General features: G+C 44.6%; 3 protein-coding genes across 6 annotated transcripts; 1 reads left to right on the forward strand and 2 right to left on the reverse strand.

Annotated features, from left to right (window-relative positions):
- Positions 1–584: 584 nt before the first annotated feature.
- Positions 585–7,366, reverse strand: gde1 (glycerophosphodiester phosphodiesterase 1). 2 transcript variants are annotated; one of them, XM_020706445.2, is made up of 7 exons: positions 6,879–7,366; positions 4,738–4,913; positions 3,911–4,016; positions 2,751–2,843; positions 2,362–2,573; positions 1,220–1,307; positions 585–848 (listed from the first exon to the last, which is right to left on the reverse strand). In XM_020706445.2, exons 1-7 carry the CDS (start codon positions 7,146–7,148, stop codon positions 600–602), a joined length of 1,194 nt encoding a protein of 397 aa, XP_020562104.1. In that variant the 5' UTR covers positions 7,149–7,366; the 3' UTR covers positions 585–599. The 2 variants fall into 2 exon arrangements, with proteins under 2 accessions (XP_020562104.1, XP_004066375.1); XM_004066327.3 differs by having other exon boundaries at positions 695–1,307; positions 6,879–7,148.
- A 138-nt stretch (positions 7,367–7,504) lies between these two features.
- On the forward strand, positions 7,505–8,852 carry tmem186 (transmembrane protein 186). The gene is made up of 2 exons (XM_004066328.4): positions 7,505–7,664; positions 8,118–8,852. Exons 1-2 carry the CDS (start codon positions 7,644–7,646, stop codon positions 8,781–8,783), a joined length of 687 nt encoding a protein of 228 aa, XP_004066376.1. The 5' UTR covers positions 7,505–7,643; the 3' UTR covers positions 8,784–8,852.
- A 1,088-nt stretch (positions 8,853–9,940) lies between these two features.
- Positions 9,941–17,183, reverse strand: LOC101163641 (heme oxygenase 2). Of its 3 annotated transcripts, XM_020706452.2 has the most exons (9): positions 17,089–17,145; positions 16,844–16,942; positions 16,685–16,732; positions 14,462–14,549; positions 14,249–14,366; positions 11,851–12,018; positions 11,391–11,714; positions 11,185–11,317; positions 9,941–11,005 (listed from the first exon to the last, which is right to left on the reverse strand). In XM_020706452.2, the coding sequence occupies exons 3-9, from the start codon at positions 16,722–16,724 to the stop codon at positions 10,878–10,880; spliced, it is 999 nt and encodes a 332-aa protein (XP_020562111.1). In that variant the 5' UTR covers positions 16,725–16,732; positions 16,844–16,942; positions 17,089–17,145; the 3' UTR covers positions 9,941–10,877. The 3 variants fall into 3 exon arrangements, with proteins under 3 accessions (XP_020562111.1, XP_011479318.1, XP_004066399.2); XM_011481016.3 differs by lacking the exon at positions 16,685–16,732; XM_004066351.4 differs by lacking the exons at positions 16,685–16,732; positions 16,844–16,942 and having other exon boundaries at positions 17,089–17,183.
- Between the last annotated feature and the right edge of the window lie 1,317 nt (positions 17,184–18,500).

Here is an 18,500-nt window from a genome sequence, read left to right on the forward strand (position 1 = left end):
CCCCAACAAGGAGGAAGAATGCCTCTAGACCCCAACAAGGAGGAAATATGCCCCTAGACCCCAACAAGGAGGAAGAATGCCCCTAGACCCAAAACAAGGGGGAAATATGCCCCTAGACCCCAACAAGGAGGAAGAATGCCCCCCAGACCCCAACAAGGAGGAAGAATGCCCCCCAGACCCCAACAAGGAGGAAGAATGCCTCTAGACCCAAAACAAGGGGGAAATATGCATCTAGACCCAAACAAGGGGGAAATATGCCCCAAGACCCCAACAAGGGGGAAATATGCCCCAAGACCCCAACAAGGGGGAAATATGCCCCTAGACCCCAACAAGGGGGAAATATGCCCCTAGACCCCAACAAGGAGGAAAAACAAATATTCAATCGGTCTATCCGGAGCTCACGCCACCGACACACTGCATCCAAACATTCCCAAAAGCATCCAAACTTTAGCATGCTCTTTGACGTGATCGGATCGGAACTGATGATCAGTGTGATGGATGCAGTTTTGGAGGGTCGACTTCATTTATTTATCAGTTGAAAAAATAGCAGCCGTTTTAAATGACCAGTGCTGGGAGGATGCTGGTCCCTGAGGGTGTGGCTAAAGTTCTGCTCCCGGAGATGTACCCTCCAGGGGGGTAGTAGCCTTTAAATACACCAGCCAGGCAATAGAACAGACACCATCTGCACAAGGTCTCCAGACTGTTTGGATTTGTTTATTTGCTTTAGTTCTGTGGGGTTTTCGTACATGTACGACATTTAGATTTGCGTACTCTTTCCTCTCCACTGACGGAGCAGGTTCCTCTTTTGGATCAGCTTTCCTGGTGTGTTGGCTCTGATTACTTCTGCTCTGCTGGTTGAGAAGTTAAACTTTAGTTGTGGTTAACATCTTTTAAATGACCAGTAAGTGATTTTTTTAACTTCTTCTGAGAAAAATGAAATCTTCATTTATGATTAATTTTCTGTTGTTCTTGTTCGGCTGCTCGATTCCTCACAATATGAGAGGAACAGAGTGAGAAGAATACAAAAGTACACAAATATGGAGTGCAGACAACACAACTGTACTGCTAAGGGTCAACACCAACAAAGCAGTCATTCTTCTTCCACCTTAGATCCCCACTAAGGGCAAAGTTCTCTGGTACTTTCATGAGACAGAGGTCCTCAGAAGTGAGGTTCACAGTCTCCAACAAGGCTGTCCGTGATGTAGTTGATGCGTAGCACCTTCTGGAAGTACGCCTTCTCCACGTCCGTGTTGATGGTCCAGGCTACAACCTCCACGCCCCTCTGAGCCCAAAACTGAACGTAATCCCTGCAGGAACAGACAGCGCTTCAATGAGGAGAGGAATCTTCATACCAGACTGGTTTGCAACGTTAACCCTTGTGCTATCTTAGATGACCCAAACCCCCCCCCTTCCATTGAGGTGTTCTCCCTACCATGACAAAGGTGGATAAAGGTGGAAAGATTTCATGTAATCCATGGACACCAGTGAAGATCACAAATCATTGAAGAAAAAAGGTTCAGAGCAGTCTAGTGGGTCTAGATCACCCAACTCCCAATATTAAAGTGCCTAGGATAGCACAAGGGTTAAGCATGGTAGAAACATCCTCTTAAGGCCCGTACACACCGGGACGAATATTCGCCAGGCGTTATTCGCCAGCGTTTTTCGCCACGTTTTTTGTGTTCACACCCAGGCGATTTTCGCTGACGATGAGTGGAGTGAACATGCAATTTCATTCCCTGACATTAGATGGCGCTTAATGTAAAACCGAAATACTCCTGTACACAAGGTGGCGCTGCGCAACTTTACGCTTCTTAAAGTCGCTTTTCACTCAGAAGAAGAGAGCAAGCATTTATGCGCTTGTCAGAATAATACAAAGACAACATGAATATTTCAAGCACCAGTAGCTCCAACTGGTGCTTGGTTCGGGGATGTTTTAGAATGTCCGTCATTATTGCTTCGCGGCTGTGTAGACGCTACTTGGCGTCTATCTTCTTCGCTGGTATGTGTGCTCAGCAAGGCAGTTTTGGGTTTGAGCGCCCCCAAGTTGTGTTTTACTGTAACTTCAGAAGCTCCAGACACGTGTGCAAAAGCGCCACTCTCATTGGTCGAATAGATTTCGACGCGATGCGTCGAAAAAAAAAAACGAACCCGAGGCGTTTTTTTTTTTTGACGCTTTAACGTCTGGCGTTTTTTCGCGTCGGTGTGCACACTCTCATTGGTGCCCTTTGTTTAGTCACGAGGCGTTAAACGTCGGCGAAAATCGCCGGCGAAATTCGTCCCGGTGTGAACAGGCCTTTAGCCGCCCAAGCCCAGACTTCACCCGCCTCGGATCTAGTCTGTCGAGTTTATGAAGGGACTCACAGCGACACAAAGTTCTTCTGCATGAGGAAGGCCGATATGCCACAGAACCTCCACAGCACGTGATGATGGGCCCAGTCCAACAACACATCCATTAGTGTCATCCAGTAATGTTTCCATGGCGACGAGAACCGCGGGGTACCATCTCCCAGACGGCTCAGGCTCCAGGGCCTGTGGGTCAAGGCGGTGACCACCTCAGGGTCCCTCTGTCTCATCTAAGGGAAGACATCCGAGTTGTTCCTCATCATCCTCATCAACCTTATCTATAAATCAACTGCAGCTGAGACCAAAGCACTGTACAGTTCCTCTTGGATCGAGATCCAAGGGGAGGCTCAAGAAAAAGGCTGTCCCGTCTGAGCCTCCTCCTGGACCAATCACCAGAGGCCCCTTACCCTGTAGATGACTTTGGGCTCGAAGGAGCAGACCATGCTGCTGTTGTACAGGACTGGGTGTCTCTTATACACGTCTGTCAGCGCTGCAGCTGCCTGGGTGGAAATAAAGACACTGAAGGTCAGTCAGCCGCCGGGAGTTTTGTTCATGCGTGTCGTGTTCGTGTGTGGAGATAAACACGCAGATGTCTGCTCCCAACGGAGGAATGCTTGTTCCTGAAACAACAATCCGCCCTGCAGCTTTGCATTCCCAATTCACCTACAAATATGTTGAACAGAGAAAACAGTTTACAAGAAACTACTGAGAAATACTCTGACTGGCATCAGTTGAATCGCTGCTTTTCAACAGAAAACATTTTGTTGCTGTAAATCCACGACTCTCCTGTTGTCCTGAGCAGACAACACCTGTTTGGCCTTTACCTGGCGTTCGTTCAGAAGGAGGGAGATTCTGGCTTCGACTGTGTCAAGAGAACTGGACTGAATCCGTGTGACCTCATCCACACAAAATGCTTCGTCTCCAGCTCCAAACAACTGAAGGCATCAATCTTTTTGCCGTATGGACGCCGCCATGTTGGAGCCAAAAAAATCCTCGGTCAGCAGTGATTGGTCCGAGTCGGGCTGAGTCATCGCTTCTATGACAACCACGCTCACCAGTCGGGAGTGAGTTTGTTGGAAGGCCACGCCCCTACCACTTGAAAGCGGTCTACACAAAATCTGTCAAACGTTTGAACGTTGGAGGTAGGGGCCAGCAGGCTCCGCCTACTTTTCACAACATCCGATTGGTCAGTTCATGACTTGAATAACTTGAACTACAGAAAAAATATGACAAAAAACGAGGATTATCAAGAAGCTGTTAAGAAATGGTATCAGATCCGGAACGGTTATACTGACCAATAGAATGAATAACTGCTGTTTATTTCTCTATAGACTTCTATGGGATTTTGGCTTCCTGGAGCCACTTCCTGTTTGGAACGTCAGGGGGGAGGAGTCACTCAGTCCAGTTCTCAGACACAGTCAATGGTTAAAATGCTACGGGGAAAAGTGAATAGATGTCAGACCCTCTTTTTGTGTTTCCACCCCCTGATCATCCGTGTTCTCTTCATGCAGATCAATTCAATCAGCCAACATGCTTCACTTGTTCATGTCTGTTGAGCAGGATTCACCTCCTCTGGATGACCTTTGACATCAAAGTAGATGCTGAGCTGCAGTTTAATGCACTCCTCCACTGCTTCAACCAAAGTTGGGATTTTCTCTCCAGCAAACTTGTCCCTGGTGACGAGAAATGCAAAAACACAAATCTGTTTCACTCTAAATGCGTCTGTATGTCCAGTCATTCATTTGGTGAATGAACAAACCGGGCCAAGCAGAACCACAGCTCTGAAATTATGCTAATTGGATTTGCGATAGTAAGTCATCCTCATGGAAACACGACAAGTTAGAAAAAACTCACAATTATGTATAAAAGAAAAGCTTTTTGAGCTTAGAGGAGGTGGTTTTTGAGGCACATCCAAATTGACATATTTCACAACTGTAAAATACTGTAATGGAAACACTTTCTTGATTAAATGAGTCATGTGACCAACAACCGGATGGCGATGCCCTTCTTGGTAGGAACTGGCGGCCTTGGTTGCTGCACAACGGGCGCCACTAGAAGTCCCACAGCGTCACACAGATATGACGTGTTTTTTTAACTTTACTGTCACGTTAACAGCAAGCTAGATCAGCGTTTCTAGAGTTTCTAAAGTCGAAAAGCAGACAGAGCCTTCAGCTACAGGCTCCTCTCTAGAATCAGATTCTCAGTTTGCTGGATAAATATGCACTGATTGCAAAAAGCAAACAGACCAGAGTAAACAAGTTGTACAATAAGCAAACTTTGGACAAAAAAAACAATAATCGACTTGTAATTAAACCTTAAAGATCCGTATATCTTAACAGTAGAACATCGTTTTCCCACTTTCTCTGTGTATTTGGTTGTTTGTACTCCGTCTACCTGAGCCGGTGTTTAGCAGCTGCATCCAGTTGTCTCAGCTCTGAAAAGCTCAGCTGGCACAGGGGTCCCGATCCATTGGTGGTCCGGTCCACAGTCTCATCGTGCATCAGGATGGGGACGCCGTCTGCCGAGAACTCCAGGTCCAGCTCCACGCCGGTTGCTCCGTTCTTACTGGCCTGCACCAATCAGAGGGTCAAGTCTGCGGGATTCCAGTACCGTCACATGGAGGCAGGAGAACGTTCAGGATGTAACGTCAAACCTACGGTGGCCCTGAAGGGCAAATCCCTTCAGCTAGTCGCTCAACGAAAAGAAAATTAAGATCACACAGCATTAAAAAACAAAACAACTTTACATGATAGAAACGTAAACAACATTCCAGAAACTTACAGGTCAATAAAAAAAAAACTAAAACTAAATACAATTCCCCAAAAACATGACTCAAAAGAAAAAGGAAACGTTTCTTAAAACAGAAGTAATTTCCAGAAATCCAAATGAAATGTCAAAAGAGGAGAAACCAGAAACTGTAAATATTATGGGGAGCCCCCTCCTGATTGGATGATGATGTTTGTTCACCTTTTCAACAGGAAGTTATCCGTCATGGCGATATCTTCTGACAGAACCATGTGGTTAAACCTCTGGCCACGCCCACTGCAACCGTTTGGTGAACCATCCTTCTGATTTCCCTCTTCTTCAAAACTCATCATCCAATCAAGGACATCCCATAATAACCACCTTTTCTAGTTTCTTATTTTGTTGACTTGTTTTTTTTACCATTTCATCTCGATTCGTGGAAATGACTTTTGTTCTCTGAATTTTTCTTTTGGTTACTGGAATATGTCTTTTTTCCCCAAAATGTAATGTTGTTTATTTTTAATTATTTGTTTTGCTTTTTTTATTTTTAAAATGTTTTTGAGTGATTCAATGGTGCGATTTGTGTCTGCAGCTCACCGCTGCTGCAGAAACAGCCCCTGAGGAACCGTTTGGAGGTTTAACACGAACCATAATCCCAACCTGAACCCTTCTTCTGGGTCAAACTGGCCACACGTATGTGGAAAACTACATGTGAAACAACAGTCTAGATCCAGATTCCTGCTCCAATGAGAAAAACAGGGACGTTCATGGATCTGTTTGACTGAAGCACACAAGAGGGGCGGAGCCGGGAGCTTGAAGCCCCGCCCAGAGCATTTTCCATGTGATGCAGATCCTCACCGCTGCTGATGTGGTCATTTTTGAAACCTGAAATGAGCTGGGTCACCCGTCTCTGTTCGTGGTCGTTAAGGTTTAAGAAATGTATCCAGTCAGTGTTTTTGTGTAAATTGATTTTAATCATTTAACTTAAATAGTTAAACTTCTGCTCTGTCTGAATTCCAACTCTAACTACTGAAAAACTGTGTAGCGTATATGTACATATATATATGTAGTGTCTTGGATTTAAAAAGCAATTCAGACTCCATGCTCACAACTTTTTTTTTTTTTTTACACGGCAGATATGATGTCATCGATTTCACAAAGTTAAAATATAATTACTATGAGCGTTTTGCACCGATTATTTTAGTCAACCGTCTTCTGAAGATAAAAACATTGATTCATTAAAAAAATACATGTTTTTGGTAATAATTGGTCCAACGCAATGCATTGTGGTCTATATTCGCTGATCTAGTGAGCATCATGCACACTGTTTTTTAGCAGAGACTTCTGGGAAATTTCTAGGGCCCTGGATGTTGGAATGGTAGATTTGGACAGCTCTAGTCAGGACATGTCCGATAACGTAAGCTCTTTCAAACGGTGGGGCTCCTACATATTTGGGGTTGCTTTGCCAAATCTTGCAGTTGCTTTAGCAACTCAAAGCTACCGATGGGCGCCGCCCCCTGTCTACGTCACAAATACGATCTTTTTCCAACAGCATTTTTTCGTCTGCTCCTGATCCACAACGATTTGAATAAAAAAGAACTCAGGAAAGCAGTTATATTCTCAACTTTCTTCATATTTGTCCTTCATCACCATAAAAAAGCCAAGAGATCAAGTTAAAAACACCAGAAACGCCGTTTTCACCAGAGCTTTCACAATAATGTGACACTGACTGACGTGCGTCTCCACGTGACACAGGACACCGTGAACACCTGTAAAGACATTCGTCTCACCTCTCTGATGGCAGCGATGGTGTTCTCCGGCGCGTCGTGCGCGCCGCCCCGGTGAGCGATCACGGACACCCGCGCGCTCTCCGCCCCGCAACCCACCGGCTGCAGCACGAGACGGGCTCGGCTGCGCGCCACTTGCGGGAAACGAAACATGGCTAGAAAACAGTACAAGGAAGTGGTGAGGACGGCAGACCACAGCGGACTTCGGGTCCCCAGTAAGACCAGCACGAAGACCAACGAGTGGAGGGCGACCTCGTCCCCCAGCGGAAGCATCGCGGCTCCTCTCCTGTCTGGAAACAGCTGGAGGAAGCGGAAGCACCGCCCGCGCGTCACTCAGACTTTCTAACCTGTCTAGGCACAGATATTCGCCATGGCACAAGCTCCGCCCCGCTGACTTGTGACGGCATCGAACGTGTAACGAAACCGGCACATTCGGCGTCTTTGAACACAGCCGTTAACGGCTGAAGCTGATCGATTCTCCCGTCGGGCCGGATGTGCTCCGTCAAGTCACGACAAAATAAAAGCCTGTAGTTTTTAACCAATAAAAACAATTTACCACAATAAATATAAAACATTTTTTTTCAATAAAATATGGCTATAAATACTATCAGCACTTTAAAACGCCTTACGTGGGCCAGCCAACCAAACAAAATGTGACTTTGAAATAAATTGAAGTAATAAAATAAAAGACTAAGAAAGGACTTCCGGGTCACTGGTCGGCTAACAGATCACTTCCTGTTCTCGTGTTGCTGTATTTTATCTTATTTTATGTCCTTGTCTCCTGTCCTGGTGAGTCTTTTTCCTCACGTTTTGCTTGTAGCAACAAAACTTCATTCGTCAATTAAGATGTTTCGTCTTTATTTATATTTTATTTATATACTAAACAGTTCTGGAGGTTCGACAACTGTTCAGAATGAACTGTCTCTAGTCTCAGCAGGTTACCTTTTCCAGATACCAGAGACGAGTTCAAAACCAGGAATAAGACATTTGACTTACAATACCATTTAGCAAATTTAGGAGGAATTACAACTGTTTTAGTTGACTGTATTGCAAATGTTGTAGTTTATCCATCCCAGATTTCATTGAACATGTATGTTAGAGTCTGGTTGAACTAAACCAGACCAATATCATACCAGTAACTTTAAATCACTTTATGAGATATTGGAAGAAACTAACCTTAACTGCTTTTCCGTCTCTCAGCATACTTCGAAGGATGTTTTTCTAAGTGAAGTTTTTTCTCAGATGGAGTCGCTGTTGCTGCGGAGGCTGACGTCCCGCCTTCTGTCATGTACCAGAGGATCCTGTTTGCTCTCAGGACGGATTGCTTACACCTTGGAGTCTCCTCCTTCTCCACACTCCTCATCAGTTCAGAGCCACCCTGGACCCGTTCCAGCTAAAGTTCCCACTTTGATCCGACACTACGACTCGCCCACCCCCAAATATTCAATGATTTACACCCTGCCACACATTAAGTTCCTCAGGGCGGTGTCCAGACTTAAACTCCTCCAGACCGCCATCACTGCTGTCATCCTGCCTCCAGTGTTTGTCCTGTATTTCCAGGGAGCCGTCTCCTTCTTTTTGGTCAGCTACTCCACTGGAATCGCTGCGTTTGCTGGCGTCATGCTGTACACGCTAAGCCATTTCTTCAGGAGGGTTGTAGGAATGATGTACCTTGATCCATCTCAAACCGTGCTGAAAGTTTCCCACCTTACTTTCTGGGGAAAGCGCAGTGATATGTACATTCCTGTTTCCGATGTTATGACCATTGGAGATACTGGAGATTCAGCGAATGAGACCATCCTCCGGCTTCAGAGGTACAGCGGCCCCGAGACGTTGTATTTCTCTGTGTATTTTGGAAAGGTGGTGGATAGACAGGGCTTTGAGAAAGTATTTGGAAGTTTAACATAAATTCTTTGAACTTTTCTTGGGGGGGGGGAAACTGTTGTGCTGGAAGTTAATAAAAATGTAAACATATTACAGTCCTGACTGTTACCTTCACATGTTCAATGCTAACTAAGGCCGAATCCGAATTCCTCCTCTACCCCTCCGGCTTCTCCCTATTCCTCCAATTGTTGGGGCATTTGGAGGGTCTGAAATAGTTTAAGGGGGCAAACCCTTCAAAAGGGTGATCCTGTAGAGGAGAAATGCATTTCTTCACTTGGGTTTGCTCTGAAGGACTGAAGTTAAGGACTTTTTGTTTTAGCGTCACTCTTTAACGTTATAAAACTGATGTTAGGAATTTTCCGAGCGCTGACGGGGACTATGGATTATGTCGTCGAGTGGGAGTGATGCCCGAATCAGGAGACAATATTTTCCCATATCCCTCCGTTTGGAGGGCTAAATGAAGGGGTAGGGAGAAGCCGCAGGGATGAGGGAAGAATCCGGATTCAGCCTTAGACATCTGTCCGCCATTTGTAGCAGATTTTTCCTGATTGGACACACGGAGTCCAGTTTCAGGATCAATAATTGGTTTTCTGAGCTAAATGAGTTGTAGAAATCCTAAAAGAAATGTTCTCAACGATTAAAAAAAATCCTAGAAATAGATATCTTGGAAGGATCACTCTTCAGAGGAAACCTCAGCTCTCAGAGAAGAAAAAGAAATCCAGTCATTGGGTTGAATCCGAATTAATTCGTTACCCCTCCGGTTTCTCCCTACCCCTACATTTATCCCTTCAAGCCCAGAGTTTTGGATAAACTATTGATGCTTGATGACATCATCAACAGTCGCCGGTTATCTAGGTTAGTGCGTAGCTGCCGGGGCTTGGTAAATTACATAACATCAGTTTTATAACATTGAATCTCCACCCATTTGCTCAATAATTTAATATATAGTAGCCGGCTCATAAAAATTCATCTTCATTAACATTTCAGGCCTCATGGACATTTCGTCTTTCTAACGCGGACAGCCTTTAAACACAGGGAGCCGTTCAACATGTCAGATATTTCAGTTTCACGTTTTAAAGTCAGCCTTTTGGCATTAATTAGCAAGCTTCATGCTGACAACTTCAAAAGAGGAAAAGACGTACAATTTACTCTCTCAGACAAAAAACAAATAAAAGACCAGCTTGGATTCAATCAATCTTTATTGACAAATGTGCATCCAATTTCAAAGTGCATCTTTCCAACTCTGCTAATTTCCCTCCATGTTTAAGCATTTCTGACCGACAACATGAAGAATTGTTTTAGCATCACACACAAACGAGTGTGCATTAGGGGAGTAAAGATTAATTGATGAACCGATTTATCCAGCCAGATTGATCTGTCTGAGGCAAGTTGCAAATCAATCATATTGCCATCAAAAAAATCATTTCAAACGAATTGAGGTACAGTAGGTATTTTTGACTCTAAGGTCAAACCGATCAATCACAGCAGACGACACACGTGTGATGTCATGAACACGGATCAGTCCATCATTCCAGTCCAATGTGTGGACAGACTTTGAATAAAGTCATGTGACCATCCAGTGTCTAGAATGTTCTAAGAATGTTCCCTTTGGATTCTTTGGATGTGGAAAAACAACAGTGGTGAACTTTAGGAAACTAACATGTGAATGGATTTGACATTCATTCTAGTTTACTTGTTGGTTTGGACACAGATTTCATTAACTTGATGATCTGGAAGAAATCCAAGAATCTGGAAAACTGTTCGGTAGCAGGAATTTCTGTCTGAGTCTCACTGCTGGAAGTTCGGATCAAGAGGATCTGGATCCACTTTAGGACAGAGGATCTGGATCCACTTTAGGTTCAGAGGATCTGGATCCAATCAGATCGTTCAGAATGAACCAAAATCAACTATGAATTAGATCAGCAGCCACTAACTATGATACAGATCAAATCATGCCCATAAACTACAACTTGTTCATTGAAAACGAATAAATACTGGAAGACAGCAATTGAAGTCTCGGTTTTGCTTTTGACGACTAAAGTTTGCCATTGTTGAACACCAATCCTTATATCGTCTGAAGGGATTCACCAACAATGACCGCTGAGGTTTCGTTAAGGCTCAGAAGATGTACCAAGCAGTAAACCCGGCCAGAAGTGCTACCCAGGCTGCCAGAAGCACCTGACAGGGTGGATATCTGACAAGCGTGGTCGCCAACTGGAGGGCGTAAGTCGGATTTCCACCAGCAGCTGTTTGAAGGAGTAAATCAAAGACAGGATAAAAGTGAACACTGACATGCTAAAATGAAGAAACTGTCTTATATAAGCTGCTTAAAACAACAGGATTTTTTCTGTTATAATAGTTTTAATAACCCAAAACATTTTCGGCAATGAAACTTATGAACCAAAGGAAAATATGAATTCCTTACCCATTTTAGCGGCATAGTACGGGCACTTGTTGATATCACCGCCTTGCATCACTTCTGCATGACTGTGTCCTAAACCTGGCTCTTGAACTTCCTCTTGTATGCTTTTTCCGATCTCTTCAAGCTCTGAGAATACCTGTTGGGATCACCGCCCTTGTCACACTGTTCCGTCCTCACATTCGGGTTTTTGTTCCAGCCCGTTCACTCACCATCATGTTGAAGCCAAAGGCCCGGTTGGACTCCTCCACAATCCTAAGTTTTGTCTCCATGTCCAGGTCCAGCTCGTTCATCCGGCTTCTGTAGAGCTGCTTGAAGCCCCTGTGGCTGTGAATTCCCTCGAACTGATAGAAGTTCACACCCTCTCCTGTGGATGGCAGCTTCAGGGCCCTCTGGGCCACTTTCTTCAGGATCTGTCCACCTGACAGGTCTCCCATGTAGCGGGTGTAGGAATGGGCTACCAGCAACACCGGGTCCTTCTGCCCGACCTCGCGGATCCGGTCGACATAAGGCTTAGTTCCCGCCGACAAGCTGATCTGCAAGATCAGCCCAAAATATTCCTAATGTGATCCTAAATCTTTTTGTTTGAAGAACAAATGCGTCTTTACTTTAATAAGACTCTTTATGAAGCACAAATAGATTTTCCAGAGTTACTCTTTGGAAACGGGATACCTGGTTCTCCCAGTCCTCTCCATAAAAATACTCCAGGTCTCGGGCCAGAGCTTCACTGCGATGCAGCTCTACTGGAAAATAGATTGGAGCAACGTGAGGGTGATCTTTGTTCTTCTCCATCTCCTCTTCCATAGCCGTGTAGACGAAGTACAGAGCTGCTGTCCCTCTCTGAAAACACAGAGAGAGAGAGAGAAAAAGAACGTCGGACTCGTACAGATGCCACAGTCCACCGTAAAGGGGTCCATGGAGGGTCGTGCAAAAAAGATGTACGTAAATATTTGATCTCTATGGGTTCACTACGATGGTCACCCACGTGCCCCCCACAGGTTTGACTATTTTCTGCCCACAGACGGCCCAAGTCCACCTGTAAGGACAGCTGGGATTAAGGCGTTAACTTTACCCTTGTTTTCTTGAAATCATAATTCAGTCATTTCATAATTGTGGCTTTTACGTATTAAATCATGTGGAGATTTTATTCATTTATTCTGCAACATTGCCTCTAACCAACCACGGTATCCTCAGCTATGCAAACAGAACCAGAGTTATGGTTCACCTTTCGGCATGTCCCGCCACGGGTCGCCACAGTCGGCTTTCACTGATTCTCAGGTGGTTGGGCAGAGATTTTTACACCGGAAGCCGAGGAAATCCAGGACGTTCACAGATCCAGTCGTCTACGAGTGGATGCATCAGAATGGGGTGGAGCAGGGAGCTCGTGGCCCCGCCCAGCAGATTTTCTTCGTCTCAAATATGATCTTTTTCAAACAGCATTTTTTTGTCTGTACCTGATTTATAACGATTTGAAGAAATACTCAGAAATGCAATTTTAAGCTTAATTTTCTGTATATTTATCCTTCATCATCAGAACAATGACACTAAAACATGTTAAAAAGACCAAAAACACAATTTTAATCAGAGTGGGTGCACCCTTGTGCTATCTTGTGGGGTCCAGATGACCCCACCCTTCCATTGACGTGTTATCCGGTGGGAGAGATTCAGGAGTTGCTGAATAAGTTGTACGGCGTTGGTTACGGTTATTAAGGTTGGTTATTAAGTCTCCGTTCCTCAGTGTGGGAAAAGGACGCTACATTATGCTGCTGCTAATAATTGATGAGTATTTCTTAGCATTAATGTAACTTCTGGTGCTGCAAGGTGGTTTTGCTGATGGTTTAGTCCGGTTGATACGTGGTGAGTTTCAGCTTCATGCAGGCGTTGAGACTTCCATCCGTTAAACGTGATCGTAGGTCTGAATGTTCTGTAGATGTGAGACAGACTGCTGACATGCAGACATGGAGCCAAACATTGTCAGTACAGCAACACTCACACGCTGCAGTGTGGTATGTGACGGGCAGCGTGTTCTAATCAGGGCGCCGCTTCACCTCGCTGCCTGAGCCCACTACCCCACCCCTTTTCCTTCTCACACGCGGCTCCTTCTCAGAGACGGGAGCGCGTGTCTGCAGGGACGGCAATTCACAAGTTTCAGCCCGCTGTAAGTACCATAACCATTCGGCCTGCAATAACCGTTCGGGGTCCTTTCAAGTGAGGATGACGTCACACTACGGTAGCCCTACTTGGACAAACTATGTAGCGTGGAGATCTTCTCAGGCTCTACATATTTTCATTTCACGTTTCCTTTTGTAACATAAAGTCTTAAGTATTGTCTGACATCATTCTTTGTCGTGTTTATAGACAGATTTTTTGCCACAACCCACTTTGTAAAAAGATCTGTGGCTGTAAGAATGAACCTGCTGCTCCACAGAAGCTAACATGAGCAGAGCAGCTGGACTGGTAGCTTCGTGTTCGCAGGCAGGGATGGTTCTTTGTTACGGTGTGCGGTCCGGAGAAGGGTTTGGACCGCAGTCAGTTGGTCTGCAAATCCACTTAATAATAATCATAACCATAATAGAGGAAGCATGTTTAGAAGATAATCTCGCTCCAAGTCGGAGATCTGCTCGTTTACAACAGACTTCATAATATCTTCTTCTATGGTAGTATCGTCATTTGTCCAGACCAATCACTGTCTGACACGTCATCGGACCAACGGACAGCCAATCACATAATGTGACATCAGCACTGGTCCCAGGACCCCGAACGGTTGTTGCAGGACGAATGGTTATGGTACCTACACAGTCACAAACTGGCATCACATCGCGCCTGAGAAGGACTGGTCTAATTAAACTTTTTTTTTTGTGTGAGCCAGATATGGCTCGCGAGCCATGGGGTCCCGACCCCTGATCTACAGTGTCCTACACCTTTCGGCATATGCCGTCAGGGGTCGCCGCAGTGAGTCAGCCTCACTGATTGTGCGAACAGAAATGTCAGACTCTTCCGCACGTTTGTGTTGTCCCTTGCAGACATTATGCTTGTTACCCAACAACATCGGAGAAAGTTGGCATCCAACCTTAAACAGCTCCCTTTTGATGCGGCCTCTGAGGAAATCTTTGACGAACGAACAGTTTTCCGCTCTGTCATGTGACTCTTTGGTGCCGTCGGCTAACAGCTCAGACAAGTCCGTTGGACTCAAAGGGAGAAAGGTGAAGAACAAGAACACTGTTATTATAATAATATTCAAGTTTTAGAAAGAACTGCCGGTTCTGAACGTTGTTCTCCATACCTTACATGTTCATCATCATCATCCACAACAATCCTGGCCCCTCCTTTGTTGGACATCATGTTTTTTTGCTTTGTGCTGCTTCTCTCAGCTGCAAGAATCATAAAGATGTGTCACTCAACTTAAGGTAAGTACAAGGATTTGGAAAGTGACCAAACCAAAGGCAAAAAGAAGAGTTTATCACGCTTTTCTTCGGCCTTTCAGAGTAAACTATATCCATACATTTAGCAGCTCCTTTTCATACCCAGAAGTAAGACGACTCGATCTCTGAGGCTCCGCCTTTCGCTTCTTGTGGGGGCCGCCTATTTTATGGCGTCAACCTAGAGTCGACGTACTGACAATCTTTTTGCCTCAAGAAATTTTCCTTTCCTTAGCACAAGCTGATAGATACAGGCATTTAAATGTCCCAGCTAGCCTTTCAGGTAATCCTACCTACTGTAAATGAACGAATGTACAGTTTTGATGTTAGGTCATAAACACAGCAGAGTAGGACGGTGTCATGGGTTCAAATGTACATGTATGTAGTATGTTTTCGTGTGCAGGTGGTGAACTGGAATACAGAAGTGTCATCAGTGTGGAAAAGAAAAAAGAAATAATCCCGCCATGACCTCTGTGAGGTCTTTTAAACCAAACGCTGTGACAGATTTTCAAATGTTCACGGACAGAGAGGCAGTGTGGACACGGATCTAATAATAATAATAATAATAATAATAATAATAATAATAATTATAATGGATTGGATTTCTCATTAATGCTTGGTGAGGGTAACTACTGATGTAGCCACGACGGGGGTGTTGCTACCAGTACGGCCCATTCATATGCAGGGAGTGTGAGGTGTCGTGCTCAAGGACACGACGACGGCTGGCTGGAGGGGGCGGGGATCGAGCCGCCGACCCTTCAATCAACGGCCAACCTGCTCAACCGCCTGAGCCGCTGAGTGGATGTTCGTATTGTTCATATAAAATGAAAGCCTTTAGCCGATCACAGCTAGCTCCATGAAGAAAATGGGCGTGTGTGTTAGCCGGGGGGAGGGGCTGGCAACTCAGACTCTTCCTGGAAGGGGCTGTTCTTTACTTTGTGATGTCACAATGTGAGAACCCGCTCATTCTCGTGGGCTGGTGCTCAGAGAGCAGGTTTTTTGTTGTTGTTTATTTTCATCACAACACATAACAGACATAACAGACATGACAATTCCCTGAAAGAAGTTCGACCATAAGTTCACATCCAATGCAGTCATTTTTTGAATCTAGTAAAACAAATAAAGGGCAAGACGGGCATGTAGTTCAGTTAAACAGATACTTGTCCCACCATGAACAGAGGTACCAAAAAAAGTCACAACCCCAAATAAAGTTTAACCATGTGCCATCTTAGTTCAAAGACATCTTTAGTTGTAGAATAAATGTATTTGATTCCTTGTTTCCATTCAGTTACAGATGGTGATGCTACATTTTTCCAGTTTCCCGTGATGGGTTTCTTAGCGACCAATAATAAAATGCCGTTGTATATTTCATCAGCATCAAAGTCTTCTGGAAATACGCCAATCAAATATGATAAAGTACTTAAAGAATCTCGCGTTTTACCATTGTTTCAATCTCCCTCTTAATATTTTTCCAAAATTCACTAATAAACGGGCAGTCAAAGAAAACGCGTATGATCTCCAATTTTTCCACATTCCTCCAGCATAAGGCTGTGGTTGAACCTCTGGTAAAGACCCACAGAGGGGTGTGAAAGATTCCCTCATGACGGTTCTCACACTATTTGTCCCATTGTTCATCATTCTAAAATAAAGTTGGATTCTAATTCCCATTCTATCTTTGATATCATATGTATTCTGTCCGTCTGTAGACAAGTTAGAAACGTGTTTATGCGTTGAAAAGGTTTTTTTCTGCGATTGTAGTAAAGAATTCTATGTAGTTTGGGATTTTTTTATTCAGTCTAGCTCTTTATGATTCATGATTAATTAATGCCTGATTTGTAGATATTTATGGGATTCATTTGGCAGAAGACCAAACTGTCCTAGAAGCTGTGAGAAGGACTTAAATTCTGTTCCATCGAACGGCCGGTTAAGAGTAATGAGGCCTTCAGGGGCCCACGTCCTAAAGGAAAGCAGGTCTGTACTCAGAAATTTATCAATGGATCAAAATACCTCTATGGAGTTGTTTTTTTTTGTTGTTGTAAGGAATTGACATTAAGATACACGTAAAAGCTCCAAACAGTTGATCTTACATGATGAAGGACCTTTAAGGTCAAGTTGGTCTATGGACATGTTGGATTCTGAGACAAATAAGAGCAAAAATAAGAAAACCTTTTCTTTTCTTTGGAAATTTAACCTTCTAATCACAGAAATAGAAGTCTCTTATTGTCGTTGCCTCATTTCATTCTAACCTCCAGTCTGTCCCGTAGACTGGAGCTCTCCGTTTCCCTGAACACGGAGACCTCCGGGCCCGCAGCAGAGCTTCAGTTACCAAAGTGACGCCGCTCGTCCTGTAAACATGTGGGAACATTCTGCAAACACGAGGTCTTTGGAAATGACGAGCCACAAACTCGAACGTTTTCCCTCTTTGTCAATGAAAACACAAGCATGAATATCGACACAATCAGTCAAACTGAGCGGGAAACGGTCGTTTTACCTGCAGAGATCACTGCCTTCACATCACGTTTCATAACAGAAACATGGGGGCGGGGCGGCGGACTGAACAGCCAATCACAGAGCTCCAAAAGGAGACGGCTCTTATCATTGGTTAAGACTCCAACTGATCACCAATCACATGTCTCCCTGATGAGAGGAGGCGGGATCGCAGAGAAAAGAGGAACCAGCTTTTCAGGATGATGCCGTTTTAGGCACTGACTGCTGTCAGTCAGGTGGACAGGAGTTCCACTGCATGTGATGCACATTTGATTATGCATTTATTGATTCCATACATATATATGCATTCATATTGAATTGTGAGACATGCTTGTCAGATGAGATGAGCAGCAGGCCTCTCTGTGTTTCTGTGCTGGGGTGTTGATGAAACAGAGACCTGCTCACTGCAGACTAGACTAGTATCCTGGAGTGGCACAAAAACATCTGTCCCGCTCAGACACAGAGTCTAATGACGGTCCTGTGTTTTTCATCTCTTCCTTTTGGAAAAGGTTTAAAAATTCATGCAGATTGTCGTGTTTTCTTTTCTTTTCTCAACTGCACATTTCATTTTTGGACGTCCTGAACCATCCGAATCTGCAAACGAGACGCCAACAGTCGTCACACGTCAGTGTTGGTCCACATCAGGGAGGCTGGAATGTGAGCATTGGGGTTCATGGGACGCCCCCCCCACTGAGCAGTGTCTCATGTTAGACCACCGACCTGAACATGAGCTTTGAGTTATCGACGCTGGACACAAACCCTAAAAACATAAAAGAAAAAGAGCCACATCAACGCTGCCATCCCAGAGGATTTTATGAAAGCCACATAATGTGTCAAGAAGGAGACGGGGCGTCCCCGCTAATGTCCCAAGCAGCAACACACTGACACCCCTCCACTGCACTGATGTGACCCTAACGGGGTCATACGGTCCATCCTATGGATCCAGTCCAGTCAGCACTCTGATCCCAAACAAACAACTTCTCTGCAAACGGCTGGACCGGCACAGAAGAAGCACAGCACGAAGCCGGTTGACATCCGCTGAAGATCAGTGGAAGACAACAAACTCCTGAAGACAACAAACTCCTGAAGACAACAAACTCCTGAAGACAACAAACTCCTGAAGACGACAAAGTTCTGAAGACAACAAACTCCTGAATACAACAAAGTTCTGAAGACAACAAACTCCTGAAGACAACAAAGTTCTGAAGACAACAAAGTTCTGAAGACCAGCCGGGACTTTGGACTGCGGGTTTGAAAGAAGACTTACAGAAGCATCAATGCCAGATGTTTGCATCTGCTCACAGGACATCTATAGTATGTTTCTCCCACTCTTCTGCCATGAACAGCACATGAATGATTGAGTAAAATGATTTTCCGTCAGCAGTTTGTAGTAAAGACGATTCTTTGAAGAACAGA

This window comes from Oryzias latipes, chromosome 1 (assembly GCF_002234675.1).
Source record: "Oryzias latipes chromosome 1, ASM223467v1".
Lineage (NCBI taxonomy): Eukaryota > Metazoa > Chordata > Actinopteri > Beloniformes > Adrianichthyidae > Oryzias > Oryzias latipes.

Bases quoted from the DNA above. Each gene is read 5' to 3' on its own strand.
- LOC101163641 (XM_020706452.2), bottom strand. From the start codon at position 16,724: ATGTCCATAGACCAACTTGACCTTAAAGGTCCTTCATCAT. The intron at 12,019-14,248 runs GTTGGATGCCAA...CTGTGTTTTCAG, and splicing joins TCAAAAGGGAGCTGTTTAAG to AGAGGGACAGCAGCTCTGTA. The intron at 11,715-11,850 runs GTATCCCGTTTC...CTGATCTTGCAG, and splicing joins GAGAGGACTGGGAGAACCAG to ATCAGCTTGTCGGCGGGAAC.
- gde1 (XM_020706445.2), bottom strand. From the start codon at position 7,148: ATGCTTCCGCTGGGGGACGAGGTCGCCCTCCACTCGTTGGTCTTCGTG. The intron at 4,017-4,737 runs GTAGACGGAGTA...TCTCGTCACCAG, and splicing joins GCTGCTAAACACCGGCTCAG to GGACAAGTTTGCTGGAGAGA. The intron at 2,844-3,910 runs GTGAATCCTGCT...ATTTCCACCCAG, and splicing joins TCAAAGGTCATCCAGAGGAG to GCAGCTGCAGCGCTGACAGA.
- tmem186 (XM_004066328.4), top strand. From the start codon at position 7,644: ATGTCCTTGTCTCCTGTCCTG. The intron at 7,665-8,117 runs GTGAGTCTTTTT...GTTTTTTCTCAG, and splicing joins TGTCCTTGTCTCCTGTCCTG to ATGGAGTCGCTGTTGCTGCG.